Source organism: Rhinolophus hipposideros (genome assembly GCF_964194185.1).
Source record: "Rhinolophus hipposideros genome assembly, chromosome: 5".
Classification (NCBI taxonomy): Eukaryota; Metazoa; Chordata; class Mammalia; order Chiroptera; family Rhinolophidae; genus Rhinolophus; species Rhinolophus hipposideros.
The window spans coordinates 78,046,941-78,072,480 of NC_138051.1; the positions used below are offsets into that span (position 1 = coordinate 78,046,941).

The 25,540-nt window shown below is 49.8% G+C and overlaps 1 protein-coding gene across 3 annotated transcripts in view; it reads right to left on the reverse strand.

Annotated features, from left to right (window-relative positions):
- MIDEAS (mitotic deacetylase associated SANT domain protein) overlaps nucleotides 1-25,540 on the reverse strand; it is a 65,116-nt gene that overhangs the window by 9,214 nt on the left and 30,362 nt on the right. For all 3 annotated transcript variants that reach the window (XM_081050152.1, XM_081050151.1, XM_081050153.1), the window contains exons 2-9: nucleotides 11,749-13,449; nucleotides 10,276-10,575; nucleotides 4,180-4,525; nucleotides 2,247-2,313; nucleotides 1,630-1,772; nucleotides 1,374-1,477; nucleotides 836-911; nucleotides 61-149 (exon numbers count right to left, since the gene is read on the reverse strand). In XM_081050152.1, coding sequence (XP_080906278.1) covers nucleotides 61-149; nucleotides 836-911; nucleotides 1,374-1,477; nucleotides 1,630-1,772; nucleotides 2,247-2,313; nucleotides 4,180-4,525; nucleotides 10,276-10,575; nucleotides 11,749-13,203 — 2,580 coding nt within the window. In that variant the 5' untranslated portion in view covers nucleotides 13,204-13,449. The remainder of the gene's footprint in view (nucleotides 1-60; nucleotides 150-835; nucleotides 912-1,373; nucleotides 1,478-1,629; nucleotides 1,773-2,246; nucleotides 2,314-4,179; nucleotides 4,526-10,275; nucleotides 10,576-11,748; nucleotides 13,450-25,540) is intronic.

The following is a 25,540-nucleotide window of genomic DNA, read 5'->3' on the forward strand; positions in this document are numbered from 1 at the left end:
CCAAATCATGCAGGCAGCTCCTGCCCCACACTTGCCCCTGAAACAGAGCCCCACGCTCACCAGCTTCTGCACCAAGAAGAAATCCTTCTTGTAGATGGCAATGCCCTTGTTGAACAGTTTCCTCTCAGCCATCTTCCACTGGTCGGAGCCTGTGGGCAAACAGGGAGCCAGGGGAGTGAGGTGGGCAGAACTGTCAGCACTGCAAGGGCGATTCTGACCAGCAGACAAGTGTGAGGTCATCCATCCACGGTCCCTGCCGCATTTGAAAGCTGGAACCACATCCTGCTTCTGCCGCTTACAAGTCATGTTGCTTAGCCTCCGAGCCTCACTCCCCTCACTTGTGAAATGGGAACTAGTCATAGAAGCCGCCTCTCCAGCTGTGGTGCGGACTAAATGAAATAATACATGTAAACCTCTGGTCCTCTGCCTGGCAATGACATGTACCACTCGACAGGAGCAGTGGCTGCTATGATTCTGCCCCCTTGGTCAATGTCCCTCTTAAAGCACAGGACCCAGAACAGGACATGGCACTCCAGGGGTTATCTAAGGTCCAGGCACCTTGAATGGCACTCCCTGGGTTCCTGTGCCTTGTACTTTGCCCTGGGCTTTGCCTAGAAGGGCTCCCAGCTGCCCACACCCTTTTCTTTCCCTCCAGAGCACAGGAAGCCCCTTGAGAGGTACCACAGCTTTGATGTCAGTTCCCTCACTCTGGCTCTTGGCTTATCCAGCCCCTACCTCCACACCCAGAGTTGTGACTCAGCACTAAGCTGGGCCCCACTGATGTTGGAGACCCCTTGAGGCTCTGGGCCCTTACGCCCACCCCGGCCAGGCCCACCTGTGTAGTGATAAGTTGCCAGTGGGTGGTTGTGGGGCCTCATGGGCTTTATCAATAGCAGCTTATTCAGCGTTTCCTGAAAGGGAAGAGAAGAAAATGTCAGGGGTTCTCAGTGAGCAAAACTTACAGGGACTTCTCAGGCCTCTGATAGGGTGGGCACTGACTCTTGCCCCCCTTAGCTGCTAAGGTACAGGTTTGGCAGGACGGCAAGATCATGGGGGATGGAACTCCTCAGGAACCAGGCTGCAGGGCCTCTTAAGAGGGAACAGGTGGCCCCCAAGGCAGGCAGTCACAGGTAGAGAAGGCCCTCAGTGACAGCCCTTTCTGAGGGTGGAGACCCACTGACCCAGAATCACGGGCTGGGTGGATGGGAGGACCCTGCACAGGAAAGTCTGGAACTAGGGCTCCTTTGGGTGGCGCACCTACAACCCCCAACTTGGTCAGCCCCTCTGGTCTGTCTCAAATCAGCATGTCAGCAGGCCTGGCTCCATGCCAGTCTCCCTGAGGGCCCCTCCCAACACCAGGGGCAGTGTCTCACCAGGATATCTCCCCTGGACTCGTGCAGACAGTGCAAGGCCAGCTCCTGGTTGGTGCCAGCTCCAGGGAAAATGCTGGAGCAGGCAGCTGTCAGCAGGTCTTCCACTGGATTCAAGGGAGCAAGTGAGGGAGGGAGCAAGGGGAGAGAGGAGAGGAAATCACTTTTAGGGCTGGGCAGGCCTGGGGCTGGGCCTAGGCCTAGCCCACGCACCTACCCAACAGCCCACCCACACTTCCAGGCTCGGGTCCTCTCTCACCTTGCCTCTGCTTCTCCCGGCTGTTCTCTAGGTCCTCCCATGGCTGCCACACCAAGTCGGCCTTGTGAGGGTCTGCAGCTGCCAGGGCACGGTCCCTCATTGAGGGGATTTCCGCTTGGAACCGAGAGCCCACGTTGATCCGTCTGCAGGGGTGGAAAAGGCCGGGAGTGAGGCCTCGCCTGTGGGATGGGGAACCTGACTTTCTCCCTGGGGACAGGAAAAGATGCAGGGGGCAGCTGGCAGAGGCTGAGCAAGGCAAGGCCTCAGCTGGGTGTAAAGGAATCTGGCTTTAGAGAGAACAGCCTGGCCAGAAGCACCTGGAACTGCCAGAAAGACAAGGCCCAGAGTTTGGAAAGGGGAGAAGCTCCAGATTTACAGACAGAGAAGGAGTCTCTCAGACTACCCTTCTAATTCTCCTCAGAGGCAAATTCAAACTGAGCTGGTCTCTTCCTTTCCTTGTGACTTTCACACAGAAGCAGAGTGAGGAAAGTAAAGCCCACAGGCCGGCTCAGCCCTCTGCAGGTCCTGCAGAACCCTCTTCTTCTTGCAGGGCCTGAATGCACTGGACCCCACTCGGCCACCCTCACACCAGGGGTCAGAGGCTGGGCTGCACTTACGGCTCAATGCTCACTGGGGTGGCCTCCCCCATCACAGACAGGACAGGCGGGGTGACTTCAGCGCTATCTATGGGACAAAAGGCAGGTTGGCAAACGGCACTCTCCTCCCTTAGCAAAGCACCCCCCCTCCCTGCACCCCAACCCTAGGAGGCTGCTCTGTAGAGTCACCGTGGTGACTTACAGAGGTTCACACTTGGAAATCAGGTACCCTGAGTCCCGGCTGGCTTCATAGCCTGCAATGGTGACATGACGACTAACTGTGACTACCAAATACATGCTGAAAGGGGTTATTACTACCTATCTCCTAAGGTTAATGTGAGGATTGAATGAAATTATGCACAAAACCCCGGAGCTCCCACACTCCGGAGTTAACTCCAACATTAAACTGTGGTTGCTCTAGTAGAGAGGCTGAAACTTTCGGCACCGAGCGAGGTGAGGAAGGGGATCGCTGTTGCATAATTATCTTCTCAGTTCCTTGCTGACTTCACTGCCTCAGTTTCACCTGAGCTAATCTTCTTAATGCCCCACATGGTCAAGACACTCCCTTGCTCCAAAACCAAAATCGCTGCTGGCTCCTCTCTGCAAAGTGAGATGAAACCTGCGCTCCTCAACGGGCCCCTTCCGTCTCTGCCTCCCATCACCCTCTTGCCCGGACCCTGCCTGGATCCTAGCAAACTGCTTACGCGTGGCTCCTCACTCTCCCTGCACAATCCTACCTCCAGGCCTTTGCACCACTCATTTCCGCTGCCTAGTGTGCCCTCCCCACCCCCTTCATAGCTCAAGCTCAGTTCTAGCCCCACCCTCTCCTGAATAGTTTCCTCCCCACTCCAGGCTAGCAGCCTCTGCAGGCTTCAGAGCTTAGGGTCTGTTTCCCTCACTGACAGCTGATCTCACACTGCACAGAACCTCTGCTTTTCTGTCTCCTAGGCCTCCATGTCAACTCCCTAATGACCCCATATTCTCCTTAGAACAGACCGTGGTGTCCCATACATTAATGCAGCTCTCATAGGACCCGGTTCAAGGCTTTACACCCAAGTGCTCGATAAATACTCATGCATGGACAGACCTCTTCTTTGCTGCAAATCTGGTCTTCATAGTGACTTCTTCCTGCACAACCCAGGCAGGAAGAGAAGCTTCAAAGCCTCCAGTGGAAGTGGGAGGGCTGAAGGCCCCAGCCGGGGTGAGCCATTTCTCACCCACACACACTAGGGGGCACCAGAGAGCTAAGCCATGGGTGAGGTCAGGGTCAGAGGTTAAACCAGTGAGGGCACCACCTCACCCCTGTGCTACCTCTACTGTTTACTCCCACCACCCTAAGGAATAGCATTATCCCATTTTTCAGAGGAAATAGATCCTTTTGTGGAGTGGGCAACATTTTTCAGCAATTCACCACCCAGGTGAGCCAGAGTGTCTGCCAAAATGACTGCTTAAGAGACCCAGGAGACAGGATCTGGCACATATTACGAACAAACATGACACACCAGGCATGATGGTAAGTGTTTTCCGTGTGTTAATGCATCTGAACCTCATTACAACCCTGTGAGGCAGATATTAGGTTGAACCATAGAAAACTGCTATTTGTGGATCTAAAAATCGTTGAACATTGGCAATTTCATCATCAACCAAGTAGTACTAATATCCTCTTTTCAACGCTGGAGAAACTGATATGGAGTTTAAATGACTTGCACAGGGATGTAATAGTAAAGGGTACAACTGGGATTTGCACCAAGCCGCTGGGCTGACACCTCCTTCCCCCACTCCTACATGTTCTGGAACCAGGACAACCTCCTTGTCTCTCCCAGAGCAGAGACTCTTTTCCCACAGTATTCCAGCCCAGTCCCCAGCAGCCCCATAAACTGAGTCTCATCCCTGCCCACTGCCCTCCCTCCCCACATTCCCTGCCCCCATGGCAGCTGAGGCGGGGGTCACTCACTAGACCGGAGCAGAGTACGATGGGCACTCTTTGGCGTGATGGGAGGAGGGGCTGGGATACTGCTGGTTGACATGATGGCATTGAAATAGAGGCCAGAGCCTTCCCGCACAGGGCTGAGGATGGGGGGTGGTGTGTAGGGGGGCAGCTCAAAGCTCCGCTCAGTGGGGTGGTCGGCCAGGCGGACAGGAGAACGCAGGTGGCTCTGGTAGGGGGTGATGTTGGAGTAGACGGGAGGGGCGATGAAAGTGCCCGCCTTGGTGGGGATGATCAGGGGCTCAGGCCGGGGCCGTTGCTTTGGTTTCCGCACCGAAGTTTCCCCTTCTATCTTGATATTCATGTCCTCAGCCTGGAGAAGGAAACAGAACCAGGACGGCTCAGCCTCCATCCTCGGAAACTGGAGTCTTGACCACTGCTTACTGATCTCACCTTTGGAACTTATTCTGCCCACCACACCCACCAAGGCAAGCCTGAGACAGGGAGCTGGTACCAAAGCCCTTCTGAATGCCTCCTCCAGAGCAGGGGTCAGCAAACTGTTTCTATCAAGGGCCAAACAGTAAATTTAAGCTTTGTGCACCACACATGGTTTGTTTTTCCTTCTTCCCATGGCTCTCCCTGCATTTTAAAAAACAATCCTTTAAAAATGTAAAAACCGTTCTTACATCTGAATTTGGGCCACACGCCATTGTTCCAGGCCCCTGCTGTAAAGTATGTTATAGGGAAGGGGACTACAGTAGGTAAGGACCCAGGCTCTGGAGCTGGATTACTTGGACTGGTGTCTACCTTCTTTACTTGCCACTTAAAATGAATTACTTAATTCTCTATTCATCATCATTTTTAACATGGGACTAATTAATAAGTGCCTACCTAATGGGCTAGCTATGAGGACTAAATGAATTAATACGTGGAAATCACTGAGAACAGTCTCTGATGCATAGTAGTTACTCAATATAACTGGCTGCTATCACTACTTAAATTCCAGGCTCTGCATTAGATGGAAGTCCCTACTGTAGGATAAGATCCAAGCTGAGCATGGGACCTATGTCTAACAGGACAATTCTGTCCCTCAAAGAACTTTTGTTCTCATAGCATTAGTCCTACCATCGGAGGCTAGCCCACTCATGCTGGCCAAGGTTAGCCCTCCTGGCTTACACTTCTTCCTGCTTAGTATGCTTCACGGGTCTTCATACAGAATAGAAGGCAGGGCTGTAAGGGAATAGAGCCCTGCAGGGGTCTGCGACATTCAGATCACCTCCTTGGGTGCACAGTCTGCCAACAGGTAAGGGTGGCCATTTGACTGAGTGGCCCTGGGAATAACAGGCTTTTCCCTTCCCAAGTTCCTACTCCCACAATGTCCTTTAGACATGTGTGCCCTCCCTCTCTGCTCTTCTGCAGACTAGGACAAAATGATATTGTTCATTCGTCCTCCCTTAGGGGAACAATATGATTACACAGAAAAAAAAAGAAATGCAGTAGAGTCAAAGGCCCCCAAACTTGCTCGACAGGAAATCCAGCATGAACTCAGCTAGCTATAATGATTTGTAACTTTATAATAGGGGAAATGTATTTAAACTATTCTGAATATTTGATAATATTTTTCACAATTTTTTTTTTAGGTGTGATAATGGTATTGAGATTATGGGAAGGAAGGAAGGAAGGAAGGAAGGAAGGAAGGAAGGAAGGAAGGAAGGAAGGAAGGAAGGAAGGAAGGAAGGAAGGAAGGAAGGAAGGAAGGAAGGAAGGACTTTATGTATGATATACTTCAGATACAAACCAAAGTATTTATGGATGCAATGATGTGATGTTTGGGATTTGCTTCTAAAAAATCCAGTGGCAGGGAGAAGTGGAGGTACAAATGAAAGAAGATTGACCGTATTCTGATGGTAAAATATTGGGGTTTCAGTACAAGACTGAAAATTTCTGTATTACAAAGAAAAAATAACTAAACAAAAAATAAATCTCCCCCAAAAGACTGCTGTACTGAAATGAAAGTACTCATGGACAGGGATTCAGGAGATCCAAATTTCAGGGCTAGCTCTGCCATTATTTGGCTGTTTGGCCTTAGTTAAATCTCTTGCCTTTTCTGGACCTATTTCTTCATCTTCGAAATGAGTATGTTGAGCTGCGTAGTGGCTCAGGCTCCTTCCTGCCCAGCCTCAGGACAGGCTTCCCAGGCCTCCAGCCTCTACCACAACCTTTCCCCCAACCAGAGAATAAGACCTCAGAGAGTGGAGACTATGTTGCTCATGATAATCTTGGAGCTCCTCTTGCTGTTGCAGAGAACAGGCATGCAGGCCTACTCTCTAGCTGAAAGTAACTAGAAAATCTGGACTCAATATGAAAACCACATTTCTGAAGGTATCAGAGTAAATAAGTTGGAAAAGAATTAAAGAGCCAAGATCCAGGAAAAGAAGGAAAGTCAAAGAGACGAAGCAGCATTTAGAGCTGTTTTCCCTAGAGTAGATGCTGTTACTGGAAGAGGCAACTGAGAAGCTGAGAAACTGAGCAGAGTTTTTAATAAATTCATGGAGCTAGCAGAATAAAATTTGGGAGTTTCAGGTTTGAAAGAGAGCCTGGTAAATCTCTCTGGCTTTGGATTGGAACTCCAAAGGGCTATATCCTCAGAATAAAGGTGAATCAGAAATAGAGACTAGTCCTCACGTGGAATAATGCCCAGTTTCAAATCATATCATCTCTACCACAATTTAATCTCTGATTAAATTAAAGTAATCCAGAAGTGTTGGTGCTCCTTGCTATTTGTCCGATGCAAAGATAAATTCTCTCTGGAAGAGGAGAACATCATCCAGAGTCTTTAATCATCTCAATATTTTTTCACATGTAATGTCTGACATTCAATAAAAAATAACCAGATATAACAAGAAAACAAGATGTGATTTAAAAGTAAGAAATCATAGATAAAACAGACCCAGGAGTATCCAATTAAGGGAGTTATCAGAAATAGAAATAAACTTTAAGAAAGCTATGCTTAAGTTATGCAATAAAATAAAAGGCAAGGCCAAGAAACTCATCAAAGAACTAGAAACTAAAAATGAACCAAATGGAAATTTGGTAACTAAAAAAACAAAATAACTAAAAGTAAGAACTCAGTGAATGGACTTAACAACACATTAGACACACTTAAAGAGAATTGGTGAACTGAAAGATAGGTCAGACTAAGAAAAAAATGGAAAATCTATAAAAGTGCAGGACAGACAAAATAGGGGACACAGTGAAAAGCTCTAACAAACGTGTAACTGGAGTCCCAGAAGAAGAGAGAGAAAATGGGGCAAAAGAAATATTCAAGAAGCACTACAAACTCTAACCCAGATAACTATAAGAAAACCACAGTTAGCAAAACTGCTGAAAATGAATGACCAAAAAAAAAAAAAAAATCTTAAAAGCAACAAGATAAAAACACAACTTACATTCAGAGGAGCAACAATATGGCTGATAGTGATTTCTTAATACTGTAACTACAATGGAAGCCTGAAGACAATGGAATGATATCTTTAAATTTGCCATAACTACTAAGAGAATTCTCTATTCAGCAAAGTTACCCTTGAAAAATGAAGGTGAAATAAAAACCTTTCCAGACAATCAAAGAGTAATAATATTCATCACTAACAGATTCATACTAAAGGAAATACTAAGGATGTTCTTAAAGTTGCATATAAATGATATGAGATGGAAGCATGGATATATGGGAAGAAATGAAAAGCAACAAAGACGTAAATATTTGAGTAAATCTAAAATGAATAACTAAACAAAACAATAATGCTACAATGTCCTGTCAATGTTAAAAATATATGGAGGGGGCCGGCCCAGTGGCTCAGGCGGTTAGAGCTCCGTGCTCCTAACTCCGAAGGCTGCCGGTTCGATTCCCACATGGGCCAGTGGGCTCTCAACCACAAGGCTGCCAGTTCAACTCCTTGAGTCCCGAAAGGGATGGTGGGCAGCGCCTCCTTGCAACTAAGATTGAACAGGGCACCTTGAGCTGAGCTGCCTCCTAGATGGCTCAGTTGGTTGGAGCGTGTCCTCTCAACCACAAGGTTGCTGGTTCCACTCCCGCAAGGGATGGTGGGCTGTGCCCCCTGCAGCTAGAAAATGGCAACTGGACCTGGAGCTGAGCTGCGGCCTCCACAACTAAGACTGAAAGGACAACAACTTGACTTGGAAAAAAGTCCTGGAAGTACCCACTGTTCCCCAATAAAGTCCTGTTCCCTTTCCCCAATTAAAAAAAAATATATATGGAGAATGAAAATACATGCCAGTAATTCTACAATTTAGGGATTGGTGGGAAATGGAGTTAAAAGTGTTGTAAGAACTCTGCACTGTCTGGGACGAGGTAAAATACTAGCTTATATTAGATTTCAGTAAGCCAAGAATACATGTTTTCAATAAGCCCCTCATATCTGAAGGGTCTAGTAGCCGTTCTCAACCAGAGAATTAAGTCTAATGTCATAAGGCATCACTGTATGTAATGAGTTAACTTCTCTCCTATACATCTAGAATGGTAGGTACTACCCTGTTTCCCCGAAAATAAGACCTAGCCGGACAATTAACTCTAATGCGTCTTTTGGAGCAAAAATATAAGACCCGGTCTTATTTTACTATAAGTAAAATTTACTATATTTTACTTAAATATTTATAAATATATATAAATTTATAAACATATTTATAAATATTTATAAATATATATTTTTAAATTTTATATAAATTTATAAATATATTATATATATTATATATAATATATAAATATATTATACATTATATTTATAAATTATATATAAATTTATAAATATATATAAATATTCTTAAATTAAAATTTAAATTTAAATATATATTTTAAAATTTCAATATATAAATATTTATATTTGTAAATATATAAAAATATACATAAATGTATAAATATAAATATATTTATAATAAGTATACTTATTTTACTATATAGTAAAATAAGACCGGATTTTATATTATATATGATATGATATGATATGATATATATTAATATAATATAATACCGGGTCTTATATTAATTTTTGCTCCAAAAGATGCATTATAGCTGATTGTCCGGCTGGGGCTTATTTTTGGGGAAACACAGTAGCTTTGTACCATCCTGCAGACAATTGAGAAAATAGTCACTCAAATCCCTTTCTATAGGGCTTAATTCTCTCACAGAAATCCAGGTAAGAAAGCCTGCTAGGGTCATCACTAAGAGAGTAATAAATAACTAATGAATTAATAAAGAGGAGAAATGGAATTACAAATCCAATCACTCCAAAGGAAAAGAAAAAAAGGGGGAAAAAGGGAACATAGAAAAGTAGGATGGGAGAAAAAGAACGCAAACAGTAGATGGTAGATTCAAACTCAAGTATATCAGTAATTGCATTAAATGTAAACTGTATCAATACTCTAATTAAAAGATAAAGGTTATTAGAACAGATAATAAACCCCAATTATATGCCACCTGAAAGATACACCTTAAGTAGAAGGATACAGAAAGGCAGAAAGTAAAAAGATGGAAGAGATACACATTTCATTGCCCTTGCCCCAACACCAACCAAAAAAAAGCCAAATATTTTGACAAAGTTGACTTTAAAAGGCAAAATGATTACTAAAGGTGAAAAGAAACATTTCATAATGATAAAGTGTCTAATCCAGTTCTAAATGAGTATGCAATTAACAACACTGCATCAAAACGTGTAACACATACTGACAGAAGTAAAAGAAGAAACAGACAAAACCTCAATCTTAGTGGGAGATTTCAACATACATATTTGTATGGACAGAACAAGCAAACATCTCTACGTCCCAGTGCCAAGCACAGAGCCTGACCCATATTAAAGGCCCAATCAAAATGTGCTGACCTAAAATGAGAGTCACACATCCTAGATTTTCCTAGACAGTCCCAATTCCAAGTATAAAACTGTCTCATTTTCCCCCATAAGTAAATTTGTCCAGAGTTTAGTGGAAAATACAAATGGTATCCCCACGGGTTGTTTGAATGGCTTCTGCACTGTCATGTTTCCTTTCCCCACAAGGTCCCAGGCCCCCAGGAACACTAGATACTGCAGGTTGTTTGCATGGGGGGCCTCATACCTGAGCTGGGGCATCAGTCCCGGGGATACGGGTAGACCGCCTGCGGGTGACAATGACCGATGGCTTGTGTTCAGTGGGGTTCTGTTCAGGACCCTTCCCGTCCTCGTCAACACCTGCAGCATGGGCCGCCTCAGTTGGGTCCACAGTCCGCACAGGTACAGACACCGGGATAATGAGGGGTACCATCCCGCTGTCCTCTCGTGCTCGCTTGGCAGTTAAGGAAGGCTCAGAAAACTCCACCCCACACTTGGTAGTTGAAGCCAATACACTTTTCCGCTTCTCCTCAGAGCCATTGGCATCCTGGAGAAGGGAAGGGAGGGTGAATGGAAGTGAGGTTCAGAAGGTAAGTCCTGATTTGCTGATCTAGGACCGCCAGTCCCATTTGATTCAGGGACTAAAATACCCATGATAATTCCCAATGTTCTTTGACAATGTGGCCTTTCCCTGAGCACCTTTTCTCCCACCACATTCCCACATGCTTTCCATAACCTCCCTTCTGTCGGGGTCCCATCCTGGCCTGGAGCAGGTCCCCAGGTGGGCATCTCAGCCACAAGTGCCTTACAGATGTGTTTTGCTTGGCCTGCAGTGAGTGGCACGTGAAATACTATCTACATATTCAAAACAGAAAAAAAATTTCTGCAAAAGAAAGTAAGCAAGGGACCTGTGGCCAAGTAAGGGTGATCTTTGTATCTATTTCCCCATTGGCTACTGGCTGAAGTCAAGTTCTGCAGCCTCCTACATGTCAGTCTAACCCTATAGGTATTGGGGGTTGAGACTTCGAGTGAAGGAAGGGGCAAACACTAGCTTTGGAGTGAGATACTGGACTTCTAAGCTACGTTTGTGACCTTGGGAAATCCCACTTGGGGCTCAACTTCTTTAGCAATGAAACAGGATAAACGACAGCATCCCTGTCATAGGGTTTGATAATAAATTATTTGTGATCAAGTATAAAAAACTATAAGTACAACATAGAAACTATAAGATCACATTCTGATCATTCTTCTTCCCATTATTTTCTTTTAAATCAACCTTATTGGAGTATAATTGACATGCAACTAAACGCACCTATTTTTAATTAGAGTTCGATGCATTTTGACAAGTATAATCACCTATGATGACTACCGTATTCTTGTCTTTCAGCATACTAGATCTGGAAATGGTTTCACATCCCACTACTTCCAGTCCTTTTAAGTCTCAAATGAAGAAGCCAACCCACCATGATGTATTCCACTTTCCTGTACACAGCCCTGTGTGTGCATAAACTTCGTCTTCCTTCAGGTATGGATGCACCTAGGTAGAGATTCTTTGCATGCAGGGAGTTCAGACCTCCCTGAAATGTATGGGTTCCTTCATTTCCTTCAATGACGTGAGAAAGCTGCCCTTGTGGACGTGGAGTCAGTCGCTCTCCCCTGGCCCCAGACACCGCTCACCCCGCCGTCTGCCACATCCGGCCCCGCCCCAAGCCATTCTTACCTTTGCTGTCTGCAGTGAGGCCAGCTCCACTGCCTTCTGGGCCAGGGTCAGCAAATTGGCCTCCTGGGACGCCCGGCGTCTCCGTCGTGTGCTCTGGATCACTCCACCCCGTAGCACCTGCCCACAGTCCCCCGTTCCCACTGCCCGCATGCCCTCCTCGCTGCCCATGGCGGGAGCCTCCCGTTCCCGACCGTTAGGTGCCAGTCTCTCCCCATCAGACAGCAAGTGCGACTCCCTCAGCTCCAGCGGGAATCCCAGGGCTTCAGGATGGGGCTGCCCCAGGGGCCCAGGGGGTGGCTGCTGCGGGGGCCAGTGATGTAGGAACAGGTTGGTGGCAGGCTCCTGCCCAGGTTGGGTGCCAGCCCCATCCAGGGTGGTGGAAGGCAAGACGCCCTCCTTCGAGAGGCGACGGGAGCGGCGGGGAAAGGCGATCTGGGCCTGAGGTAGCACAGGCTGCGGGGCTGACTCCTGCAGGAGGGCCTTGCGCAGTTCCGGGTTCATATCAGGGTTGGGGGGGAAGGGGTAGGGTGCCATGCTGTGGTGAGCCAGATGGGACTGTCCCAGTGGCCCGGCCGGCTGCAGCCCATAGTCCTGGGGCTGCTGAGAGGGCGGCTGCTGCATGGGGTAGAAGTTCTCAAAGAGCGGCATCTGAGGCAGGGCTGCCTGCTGCGGCTGCTGCTGGGGCTGCTGCTGCTTCTGTGCAGGGAAGGCGGCAACGGCACTGGGGGGCGGGGGGCCCTGCCGGAAGACCTGCCGGTTCACCTGATGGCCGAACGCCAGCTGGAAGGGTTGCAGGGGCAGCGTCTGGTTCGGGGGCTTCTTGGCCACATGGAAAGAGTTCAGGGGCGCCTGGGACCGCCCTACCTCCAGCTGCACCTTCTGTGGCATCATTGGCCGCACTGCGTTTCCGTAGCGGTCCAGCTGCGGCCCCCCTCCTTTCTCCCGTTTCAGTGCCTCAGGGTGGTTATAGTAGGTAGAGAGCCCCATGCCAGGATGGGGGCTCCCCTTGTGTCCACCATAGAGGGGCAGGCTGTGGCAGTTCCAGGTTGAGTGGGGTGGAGGCTGGCCGGGCTGCTGCTGCCAACCGCTGTCACTGACACCCCCACCCCCTCCGCGCTCCGGGCCCCGCCCTGGAGCCATCACCGAGTTGGGCCACTTGACTGAGCCCACCTGCTGGGACAACATGGCCGCCGTGGTCCTCTCAGACCCATACACCACGGAGTTCAGCAGGGCCAGGCTGTTAGGTAGTTCCACAGGCTGGGAGGCAGGGGCGGCCCCTGTCGGACCCTCGTGCCCAAAGTAAGGCTCCTCCTTCACTCTGGTGGACTGTGGAGGGGCCAGAGGCTGTTGTGGAGCTTGAAGGGGTGGGGGCTGCTCCTTGGGAGCTGCTTCCGGGTCCCCAAAGAGGCAACGCTTGCGCTTGTTCTGACCCTTGGGCTGGGCCTGGAGGTTCATGGTGTGGCCAACTGGGCCCCCGTAGTGAGACCTACTCTACCAGTTGCCCATCCCCTGGGGGAAGGTCCTGCTGGAAGCCCCGCCCTCGTCCAGGAGCCAGGGGCAGCAGAGCAGTGGCAGAGGAAAATACTGGGAAATGGTCAGGCACAGGGAGAAAGAACTGCTGGCTCTTCCTTCCTCTTCACGGAGACACTCTTGAGGTTGTCTGCTCTTCCCAATTCATGATGCTCCACAGGACCCTGGAGGCTGCAGACAGAAGAATAATAATAGTGTCAGCCGCAGCTTCCCAGGATGCCGCAGATGTTAGCACAAGGGAGGGGCCTCTAAGCCTGTGGTGTATTTGGCTGTGTAATTTGTACATCGCACAAAGGCACCTGCCACCGGGGCAAGTGGCGCTGAGATTCAGCCTGAGGCCCTGAGATCAAGCTGGGAAAAGGGGCGACAAAAGCCACGTTGGGCTCCTTTCTCCTCTTAAGCCAGGCTTCAGGCCACTGCTCAACCAGGCCTGTTCCTCTCACACCTGTCCAGGCAGTAGCCTCCCCACCAGACCCAGAAGGAGCTTTATTCAACCAGTGCCCCCTCTGATGCTCCAAGCACATCTCAGACACAGAAAGTGAACAGGGGTCATTCCCAACTTTGTGACCCCAAGATCAGGAGCCCACCAAGTCCTCGCAGAATCCAGGGCCCAGAGCTAGGCTCAAGTCCTCAGGTCCTTTACTCTGATGCTGCAGGTGAGGCCCCAGAAGGGTGTGTGCAATCCTAGCCCCACCCCTGGGAGGAGCTGCTGGGTGGGACTGTGGCTGCCAGAGTCTTCCCCAAATGAGCACAGGAACCTGTTTTGCAGCCCTGGCTGGAAGGAGGCAGGATCCTGCAGGGTAGCCAGTTAGCAGTCCCCACCTATCCTACCAAGGATCTGGCATCCTGAGAAAGGAATACTTAGAGACTCAGGGGGTACAGACTGTTAGAACTTAGGTCCAGAAGTTTCTCTATGACATGGTGTGACTAAAGTACTCATAGTGTTTCTGTTTGTTTTCTAACTTGATTAAAAAACAAAACAAAACAAAAACAGGTTGCTCTATTTATCTTGCTACAGAACATAGAATCGAGACCAGTATAGCTTACATATATTTTTATTACTTGCATGTATTTTCAAAGACTTTTTCTTTCTTCAGAGACGGTTTTATTTTCCTCCCTGATTAGTTGGTGAGGGTGGGAGCTACAAGACCCACCTCTTCCCCACACTAACATTCTGGTCCTGAGCCAGTCAGGCCTGCAGGAGAGGGGAGGGGAGCGCAGGAAGCCCTGGAGCATAAATCTGCAGGTCCAGGCCAAACTCAGACCTCAGTCCTTACATGCTGCAGGTCACTCTACAGCCCAGGAGTTGCCAGGAAACCAGCTGAGAGCAGAGGAGGGCCGGGGATGGGCGGTACCGGGGAGGCACTGGTACGAAGCCCCGGCTCCACCCTGCGATGCCCCGGCCCCAGGCAGGCTGCAGTGCTATCGCTCCAGCGCAGGCTTCCGCAGCTCCTCAGCGCTTCCCCTCTCACAGCTCCCCAGCCCTTCCCCTCCCCAAGCTGCGTGACTCACTTTAGGCCCCCTGCCTACCTTTCACTTTCACCCGGCACCCAGAAGGGGAGGAACTTCCTCCTCCATTTCCTTTCTCAGCTCCCAGCCCAGAAGTGAGACAGAGACAGAGACAGAGACAGTGACACTCTCCCCATTTGCACCCCCTTTGTAGTCACATATGGAAGTTGGAGGATAGAGAGAGGCTAAGAGGGCATCCAGGTCACGCTGCACCAGGACCCATCTACCACGTGGGCCTTCTCTTTCCCCAGCCCCCAAGTCACGCTGCCGCAGGCACAAGGGGGAGGAGGATTTGGACAAGCTGAGGACCACAGAAACCAAACCCCTTTCTCTTGCTTTTAAACTCTCATTCCCTGACAGCCAACCCAATTCAGAGCAGAGACCCAAAAGCCATCCCATAGTTGAAAATAATAACCCTGAGCACCATCCTGAAGCTGCATGATGGGGCTGTCCCGGCTACAGGGCTACAGGAGTTGGGCTCTGCCTCCCCAGTCACATGAACGAACTAGAAGTACGAGTAGGCAGTAGGCAGAGAAAGACAGAGGCAGGAAGCACATGCTCCAGGGGTGGGGAGGAGAGGGGAGGGGAGGTGCCCAGGGTAGGCAGGAAAGTCCACGTGCCTCCAGGGGGCTGGGAGCCCCTCAGGCACCCACACTCACTCGTGCCTCCCCTCCCCAAACAGTATAGACACCCACTAACCCCACCCCCACCACAGCCCTGTCTCCCTGTGAGCCACAGCACGGGCTTGGGGGCTGGGGAAAGAGAAGGCCCACGTGGTAGATGGGTCCTGGTGCATGTGCAAGTGTGCACCTGTTGGAGAGTACCCAGCTGCCTAGGCTCCAGGCACAGGATGGCCACTCATTGCCTAGGGGAGGGCAGGCTCTGCACATTAAGCTAGGGGAGATGGGAGTGGGGGTTGTGAATGGGGCTCTAGGGCAGGGCTGCTCCTGCCCACCTAACACACGCCCCCACCCCAAGCTGGCTCACTTGCAGCTGGTTGGTCTAGCCCAGAGGGGCTAAGCTCCGCTGGTCTGCCTCCCACCACTTATCCTGCACATCAAGGAGGGCAGCTCAAGAGGTTTCTAAAGCTGGACCAGCAAATCATTTAGAAGAAATCAAGGGGGACAATTTTGGGGAGGCTGAATTGCCCCAGAAGCTTCTGCAGAGGCCGCCTTGTCACCTCCACAGGAGAGCTAAGAGTGCAGAGAGCATGGACACACAGACATGGGACCCTCAGAGAAGAAAGGTCATTATCTGGGGGGATGGGGAGAGGAATAGAAGATGCCTGGGGAACCCGGAGGAAGGAGGGGAGGGGAGGGGACACACCAAGGCAGCAAGGCACTAAGTAGCAGTGGTAGTTGTTTTTAGTAGTAATAATAATAATTATAACCATAATAATGCACCTGTGCCAGGCAGAGCATAAGTGCTTTGTATGTGTTTAATTCCCAAAACAGTCTTATAAGGCAGCATGAAGCCAAAGCATTGTTATTTTTAATCTCCATTTTACAGGTGAACTAGATGAAGCTCAGAGGGGCTAAGTAACTTGCCAATGGTCACACAGTAATTAAGCTGCAGAGCCAAGACTTGAATCTAGGTCTGTCTGACTCCAAGCCCTTATTCCTTAACCCCAAGACGTGCCGCTAAAACACCAGGTTGTTTTCTGCACACCTTCCTCCCATAACACCCTCCGCACTGTCTCAGAGTAAGGATTTTCTGGACACAGATATCCCTCCTCACTTGCCCTAGGAAGAACCTTACCCCTCCCTGAACTGTTGGCAGGCAAACCTGTCCTATTCTCCTCCAATCCAGCTGAGACCCTCAGTCCTACAGAAAGGGAGGAAGGAAAGGGGCCTCACCACAGAGGGGCCAGTGGGTGTTGGAGGTTCACCTGCAGGAAGGACTGAGGCTGCATGGGCCACTTCAGCCTCTGAGCGTGGACTCCCCAGTTTCTTCTGCCCAACCCTACTCCTCTTTCCCTCCAGTGGAAATCAGCCTGTCCTTCCTCACAGTGAGGAAATGGAAGGCAGCCATCTCTTCCCAAGGCTGCCGACCTATGAGACTGCGGGGAAGAGGGTGTAATAAGGTACTCCTGCAGGCAGCTCACCCCTGGCACCAGCTTTAGGGCCTTGACAACAGACGCAGGAACACAGCGAAAGGAAACCCACAGCCACTATGGGGCCCCAGACATTGCAACCCACTCTATCAATCTGACTCTCATGGCTCCACTCACTCTCCCCTTCCTCCAGGTGCCTCACTGCTGCAACCAGTCCCTGACCAGACCCATGGATACCCCTGTGCAGAAGACAAGGTAAGAGTCTGGTATCAGTGGCTGGGGACTTATGAGGCTTTCAGGAGGATCTATGGTGAGCACTTTCCCTCTGCAGAAGATAGCAATGTGTGTCAAGAAAAGAACACAATGCTGAACCCACATATGTGTCTTACAAATACATGAGGGAAGGTGCTGGAAAGGCCGGTGGGAGTTCTGTGCTGATGGTGACACCATGCTGTCCAGGGACGGCAACTCGAACACATACTGCTCCCCATGTGCCATCAGCAGCCCTGCCACATACCCAACATTGGCTGGGAGAGCCCATCAGGGTGCCACAGGGTGATGGGGCCAGGCCATGACCATTCAGGGGACCAGGGCCACTTACAAGCTGGGGCATTCAGTGTGGCCATCTGAGAGAAAAGATTGTTGTGAGTCAAGGTTACACAGGCCCCAGCTTGTTTCCAGCAGCTGCACACGGGTTCAGCAGACACGGGGATGAGAATTGACTGGAAGATCCCCCACCCCTTGGAGCTAATGCTCCAAGCTCCTGCTCTCACAACTTGGGTCACCCACAGCCCCACAAAGCCAGCACTAGGAAGAGGGGGAATCAGAGTTCATGTATCTCCAACCCAAGGTAAAACAGACCTAAGTATGGCACCCAACAAGATCCCGAATCTCTAGGCCAGCAAGTTCCCTGAGCACCAAAGGGCTTATCTTATGACAGAGCCTAAAGTCCCTCTCCTGCCCACAAGTCCCTGCAGACTGGGGCTCCTGCCACCTCTTTCAACACACCACACTTGAGCCCTCATTCAGTGCTGTTCCTGTCCCAACTTGCTGTTTCCGCTTTGTTTCTAGGTCTTGGACCAGGCAGTACCTGTGCCTAGGAAGCCTTCCCACCCTTGTCATCTGGCCAAGTCCTTCCTCATCCTTCAGGTCTCAGACACTGCTTTCTCTGGGAAGTCTTCCCTCACCCCATGGCTGAACCAGTAGCTTCACTATGAGCCCCTAATACTTCCTAAACTCCTACCAACACACTCAGCACACTATATTCCAGATGCCTATTTCTTTGTCCCCACCAGCCAGCCAGCTACATGGGCAGAGTCTGCAGAATATTGTACTTGGCACTTGGCTTTTATCTGCCTCTTGGGGTGCTCATTCAAGACTGCGCCCAAGGTGAGTCAGAGCCATGCCTGGGCAGAGGCACTCACGGCCAGCATGACCACCGAGCTCATGCCCAGCCCTGACTGCCAGTCTCTCTCCCTAATCAGACTTCCCATGATGCTGAGATAGAGCAAAAAGGCCCTGCCTCCTAACCCTACCCCACCCCACCCCATCAGTGACCCCAGGCCCTCACCAACTAAGCCAAACACAAATCTTTTTCCAATTGCTGGCCCACAGGCTAACTGCTCCGGACTGTCACTTGCTGCCCCACACCACATGCAGGGCAACTGGAAAAGTGCCAGCCCTGTCATTGCCCCGGCCTCATTTTTCTTCTTCCAAGGCTAGACCACAGCCAGGGACATGAGCCTGGGGTTCTGTTTCCTTGTGCCCTGACACAAGGCTGGGCCTCAAGACACGGTGTCTGGCTGGGAAGCCAGGGGGCCAGAAGAAACGCCCTCCCGAGAAGAGCCCAGCTTGGCCCAGCTGGCCCTGCAGCCCAGGCTCACGTCCTGAAAAGCTCTCTCTCATACTCTGGGCCTTTGGCTATAGCCAGACTGGGCAAGTGTCCTAGAACTGCCATCTTGGGCCGGCTGGAGTTGCCCAGGCCCTAGATAAACCTTCCCTCCAAATACAGTGCCATCATCTGCTATGCTGCAATGCCCCCCCTCTAACTGGGAGTTCCCATCTAAGCTGAAGGGCCTCATTTCTCCAAGCCACTGAACACATAAATTCTGTTCTCAGGGGGTTTGCAAACCTATAAGGAAGGAGACACCAGCACCAAAGAGGAGGACCTGCCTCCTAGAAGTGTCACTTGCCCTGGGGGTGTGAAAGAGCAGGCCCTATGGATCTGCACACTCCAATCTAGAGAGAGTCCCTGGATTGTCACTTCTCTAGGCTGAACTTCAGCTCTGAAAGGCAGAGAGGTCAGGCCGACAGGGAATCATGAGTCCCAGGCGTCACAGCCATCAAGCTGGTCAGGCTCAGAAGTCTTGGCCAGGGTTTGAGCTGGCTGCAGTTTCAACTCTGACTACAAAAAGCCAACACTGAGGTGCTTTTAAGTGGATATGTGTGAGAGGGGAATCCTTTGTCTAAGACACTCTCAGAGGTTCATGCAGGCGTCAACCTTTATTGTCCCCCTTCCCCACTGCCCCTCGAAAACCCACAGGATGTCCATGAGAGGCCAAGATAACCAGGTCTGTTTTAGCTTGGGGAAGCTGAGGCAGATAAAATACACAGTCCCAGGCAGAGCCGAGAAAGGAGGGAGCCTCCAGCTCAGCTTCCACCCTGCGGAGGATGGCTGCCTCCCTCCTGGGCAAGGGCCAGAAAGGATCACAGGCAGCCCAGGAAAACTCCTCCCAACAGCATCCAGGAACCCAGAGATAGTGTGGTGAAGCTTGGAGGTTTAGGCTCTCTCCAAAAGAGATGCAGCAAATGTCCCTGCAGCCAGGTTCTTAAGTGACTGAACCTCTGGAGAAGGCCTCGTGAGGACGAGCCGGACCCTTGGTCTCCTCACAACTCTCTTTATGTCTTACAGGGCTCAGCCCATCAGACCCTGCTCCAGTTTCTCTCTCCTCTTCTGGAAAGGCCTGATTCCTTGGCAGGTCGAGAGCAGTCCCCAGTGTCAGACTCTGCCCTGGGCCAAGATACAGAGGTCACTCGAAGGGGCCTCCTTCAACACGGTCTCGCCCTGCCTACTCCTCCCACACCTACACATCTACACCCTCTGCGGCCCTGCAGCTCACTTTCCCTTCATCCACTCAACAAGCATTTGCTGAGCACTATGCTCGGGAGAGACCAGGCACAGTCCCTATTGCACAGTACTTCCAGTCTAGTGAAGAGAGACACAGAAACACCCCCCCCCCATTATAATGGAAGGTGGCCAGGACAGGGGCTAGAGATACACACAAGGGATAGGTAATCCTGGAGCGAGTTCCCTGACTTTGAGACTTTGCTGGAGCTGCTCCCTCTGCCTGGAACTCTGCGTCCACTCTGACAATCTGCCTTCCTTCAAGGCCCACCTCCTCTAGGCAGCCCTCCAGAAATGCTGTTTTTCACCCTTTCTGACTCTTCATGCTCTTACTTGGTATTAACTGCTATCCCATAATGCTTCTTCAATTTCCTTCTGTTTTTGCACCAAGGCTGGTTGAAGTAGGACCTGGAGGTAGTGTAGCTCAATGGAGAGGGCAGTGGATTGTTTGTCAGGTAACCAGGTGGCTGGTCCAGGAGCCGCCCTTTACTGGTTCCTACCTGTGAGGAACGTAGGAGCCCAAGGTGGGGGAGGGAGTCAAGGCTTGTGTCCAGGAATCAAAGAAACACCTTGGTAATGAGCAACTGCCACATAAAACAGTAGCCACCAGCACTGCCCACATGCTCAATGTGTGTAAGTATTGCTTACCATTTACTCCCATCTGAGGAATGAGGAAAGGCTGGCTCTGAAAAGTAACTAGTTCCAGGTCACAGCCTGAGGTCATAAGTGAGGAGGCAGGATTTGAATCCAAGCCTGCTGACTCCAAAACAGGTCTCTCTCACAACGTGCTCTGTGCTGAGCAGTGGTTCTCAAACCCATCCTGAGACATGGGTTCACGGGTCTGGTGAGGGGTAGGAGGGCGGTTCAAAGTGTAAAATCTGAAATGCTTCTTAAGCAGCCCAGGTGGCACCCAGGTGCTGGATCAGGGAAAAGGCCTGGCGTAAAACAGTTTCCAAGGACCCACTGCTCCTCACTCCCCAAAGGATCCACCTGCCCAGTGCCATGTCCTGCCCAGGAGACATGAGGGGTCCCAGGGAGCTCTGGGTAGACTTTGCACTCAGCTAGCTCTAGGGCTACCCGTGGCTATTTCAGTGCCTAAAGCCCAACTGAGTGCCCATGTCTACTGAGCACTTATTAGATGCCAGGCACTGTGCTAAGCCCATTGTAGGCAACATCTCATTTAACCCTTACTTTTATTTGTCTCATATTTATAGGTCAGGAATGGTATATTCAAAAGTATCTATTTAACGCAAAGAAGGCAGTAATAGGGAAACAGATGAAAAAAGACATAAGACAGAAATCAAATAGTAGAATGGCAGACATAAATCCTACCTTATCAATAATTACTTTAAATGTAAATATATTCAAAACTCCAACTGAAAGGCAGAGGTTGGGGAAATGGGTTAAAAAAACATGATCCACCTATGTACTATTTACAGGAAACACACACTTTAAATTCAAAAGCACAAATAGGTTGAAAGTAAAAGGATGGAAAAAGATTTACCATGCAAACAGTAACCAAAAGAGAGCTGAAATGGCTATGCAAATATCAAGACAAAATAGACTTTAAGACAAAAATTCTTATTAAAGACAAAGAAGGATATTTTATAATGATAAAAGTATCTGTCCATCAAGTGTATATTACAATACATGAAGTAAAAACTGTCAGAATTGAAGGGAGAAAATAGAGACTTCAATATTACACTTTCAATAATGGACGGAACAACTAACAGAAGATCAACAAGGAAATAGAAGACCTGGACACTATAAAGCACAACTAAACCTAACACATATCTATAGAACATTCTACCCAACAAAAGCAGAATACATATTCTCAAGAGCACATGGAATATTCTCCAGGATATATCATAGATTATGACATAAGACAAGTCTCAATATATTTAAAAGGGGTGAAGTCATACAAAGTATGTTTTCCAATCAAAATGAGATAAAATTAGAAATCAGTAACAGAAGGAAATTTGGGCAATTTACAAGAAATGGAAGTTAGAAGTAACTTGTCAAGTTCTCACAGCGCAGAAAGGCCACTCCCACCTTACCCAGACCATGTTCTCCACACGTTCTGCACAGCCCTAGGAAGCCACAGATCTAAGACTTTTGTGAATGCCTGGGTAGCCTCTCTCCCATCCCCACACTGGACACACACTGAACACGACTCCAAGCTTGAGCCCAGAACCAAAACAGCTGGGGCAGGGAGAACGCTTTGAGGCTGTAACGGCTTGTTATGCAGCCCTGCTTCTCCCTGGGAAAATGACCACAGGCAAATATTTTCACTCCCCCAGCCAGTCTACAGAATATCCAAAAGGCAGATCTTTCCCAAAAGAAGGAACTAATATTTATAGAGCACTTCCTCCATGCCAGGCACTTGACATACCCTAATCCATGCTTACAAGCTTCCCATCAAGATGTCTTATTGTCCCCATTCTACAGATGAAAACAGGCTTCGCTGTTAAGGTGGCAGAAGCAAGATTTAAATCCTTGTTGTCTGCCTTCGAAGTCCCTGGTCTTTCCATCATCCTTCCAGAAAAAAACCCCAAATCTACACTTGCTGTGGGCCTCAGAAGGAATGCTACAGATGAGAACCCCACAAAACCAGCTGTGGACCCTTCCCTTCTCCATATTCCCTCCCAGAGCTGCTGCTTTTCCGAGGGCATTTCCAAGTAAAGTAAAATATATAACACTCACCCCCAAGAAATAATCCCAGCCCAAGTCCACCAGAAACAGGCTCCCCTCAAGATTGGGAGAGTGCAGTGTTTTGAGGTAAGGGACTACAGAGGTGAGTTGGGAGTTGCAGGGTCAGAAGGATCTCACTTTGGACTAACAGCCTCCATACTACATGGAGAAAGGTGGCTTGTACCACTCTTCAGAGCCAACTAACAAATCAGGGCCCAGCTAGGGAAGCTGAACAGATTGCAAGTATCAAGGGATGTCAATGTTCACTTTGTCCAATTCATCATTCCACAAAGCAGCCCAGAGAAGGAAAGAAACTTGCCTTCGATACACAGCCAGGAGCAAGCAGGACCCAGAATCAAGGACCCAATAACAGTGCTTCATGTCTCCATTTAGACAGACCTCAACTTTGGCAAAACACAAGGCAGGGCTTGGAGCCAAAGTGAAATCCCAACAGAACAAAAATAAGACTTTCCACTTAACCATCTTTAACATTTCTCAAGGGTGCTACTATGTGCCAAGCACTCTACACACACGATCCTGTTTAATCCTCAGAGCAAGGTAGCTATTATTGCTCTCCCCTTTCTCAGTGAGGAGCCTGAATATCCAAGGGGTCAAATCACTTGCCTGAGGTCACTGGACTATAGAGGCAAGGCCAGGACTGGAAATCCAGAGCCTTTTCTGTAAACTTCCTCCCCAAGGCTTCAGACTCAGACTCCTGCTTGCCATGCCACACCAGGCTGTCTGGGATGGAAGCCAGCAGCTTCTAAGCTGCTCACATCTTCTCCCTGACGAGCGGCTTTAGCTGGCCTGAAAACCTCCGTGATGTTCTACAAATGTGGCTGGTCAGGTAAGGTAGGTGAGAGAGGCCTGGGAGGAGGTGGCTTTGGGGCTGAAAAGGCTATTGGTGATGACCACCACTGGACCAACCTGTAGAAGGCTCCGCATCTGTTCAAGAGGAAGCCACACCCCTCCCACACTCTCCAACCCCCCACCCACGATTGGCCAACAGCTCTTTAAAAATAAAGCCGACTCTCCCCTGCTTGTCGGATGCTCCACATCCCCATAGGGCCCAGGCTCCTGTCCCTCCCCCTGGCACTGTGAAGTCTGGGGCAAGTCAGCTCCATGCTTCAGTTCCTGCTAGCGCCCATGGCCCCCACCCAGGTACTGAGCATCAGCCCCAGCCACAGAGACCCACTTCTCTGCATGGGGCTCTCACGCAGGTATCTTCTTAAGAACTTAAATTCCTAAAGAAAAACTGGTCATTTCACATCCTGAATAAGGGAGGCAGATAGTATCTACCTACTCCAGAGATCATTGGCCCAAATCTCTATTTCATGACTGATGAAACTGAAGCCCTGAGAGGCAGTGACCTGCCCAAGGATAGCCGGCTGATTATTTGGGTAGAGCTATGGTCTAGGCCTCCCAGGTGGATGTTCTCCTGCTCAGCATTCCCTCAGACGTGGCACTGCCAAGTCCTTGATGTTTGGCTCATCTCCTTCTTGGTAAGGAGATGGAGCAGGGGGTATAGGGTGTGGTGTCTTCATCGGCGCAGGCTCTCCTGCCGGGCCAGCTCCAGAAGGGGTCAAGACCTACCGGATAGCCAGGGGCTAGGGGTGGGGACATCCTGCTGTTTTGGAGCAAGAGAATTGGGAACAATATAGCTCAAGACCTACTAGTAACCAAGAAGCACAAAAACTTGCTGCCAGAAAAGGGGAGGTGAGTCTCAGCATGGCTGCCTGGGGCCTATGCGATGGGCTGCAGAGCAGGCCTGGAGAGCCACCTGCCTCACTTGCCGAGCAATCCAGTCCATGTCGCGCCCTTTCTCAGGGCCCCGGTCAAGATCCAAGGCCTCAGCCAAATGCTCACACATTCCTCTCATTTCTCCAGTCTCTGAGCAGCTGCTGCTGGGCCTTTTCTCCTGTGTTGATTTATTCTTCATTGTTCCTGAAATACACCCAGAGGCCTTTGGCACCAGCACCAGCACAGTATCCAGCCCAAGCCCCAAGTACACACTAACCAGACTCTCTGGGACTTGAGCCAAGCCAGCTGCAATGATAGGCCCCAGGGTCAGACCCAGCAGCCAGCAAGGGAGACCCAAGAACCCACCTACCCCCAGTCAATGGCCCCAGAGATGATCTCAGGACTACAGAGACCAGAATATTTGGGGAGGAGGAGACTCTTGCAAGGTCTCCCCTGAGGCCTAAACTAAGCCTTTCCACTGCTGTGCATGATCGACTACCCCAGCAACCCCCATAGCCAATAGCCCTTCATAGCAGAACTTCGGAGCCCAGGCTGGGCTTCTGGTTGCCTTGTGAAGTGTGTGGAGAGGGAGGTTTCACAGGGGTCTTCCCCACCCTTCCCAGCCCAAAATATCTCCCCTATCAGCCAGTCTAATGGTGCGTGAATTCCTACCACCAGCACTTCGTTCTAAGGGTCAAAGCATTGTTCCCTGTGTGTACGAAAATAGCCCGGAGAAGTGTGGGAGCTGCATGGTAAAATGAGAGTGGGCTTTAGGGTTCGACAGAATGTGTCCCGGCTTCTCTAATCATCAGCCTTTGTGGGCCTCAGTTACTCTATTGGTAAATGGGCACAATATTTTCATCTCGTGGGCAATGTGGGATTAAATGAGATACAGATATGAAGTGCCTGGCACAAAGTAAGGGCTCAAGGAATGTGATTTCCTCTCCCTCTTGCTGGCCAGGAGTAGCATTATTATCAATCTTCAACACTTGGGGGGCGCGGGGCTGGATGGTCTTCTAAGTTTCACAACTGACTGAGAGCAGGGCTGGCGAGGCAGGGGCAAGACAAGGAGACTCAGAAACAGCATTAGGCTCTGCAGGTATGCAGGGTATCTGGCCTAGGAACCCAGGAGCACACCTGGCACA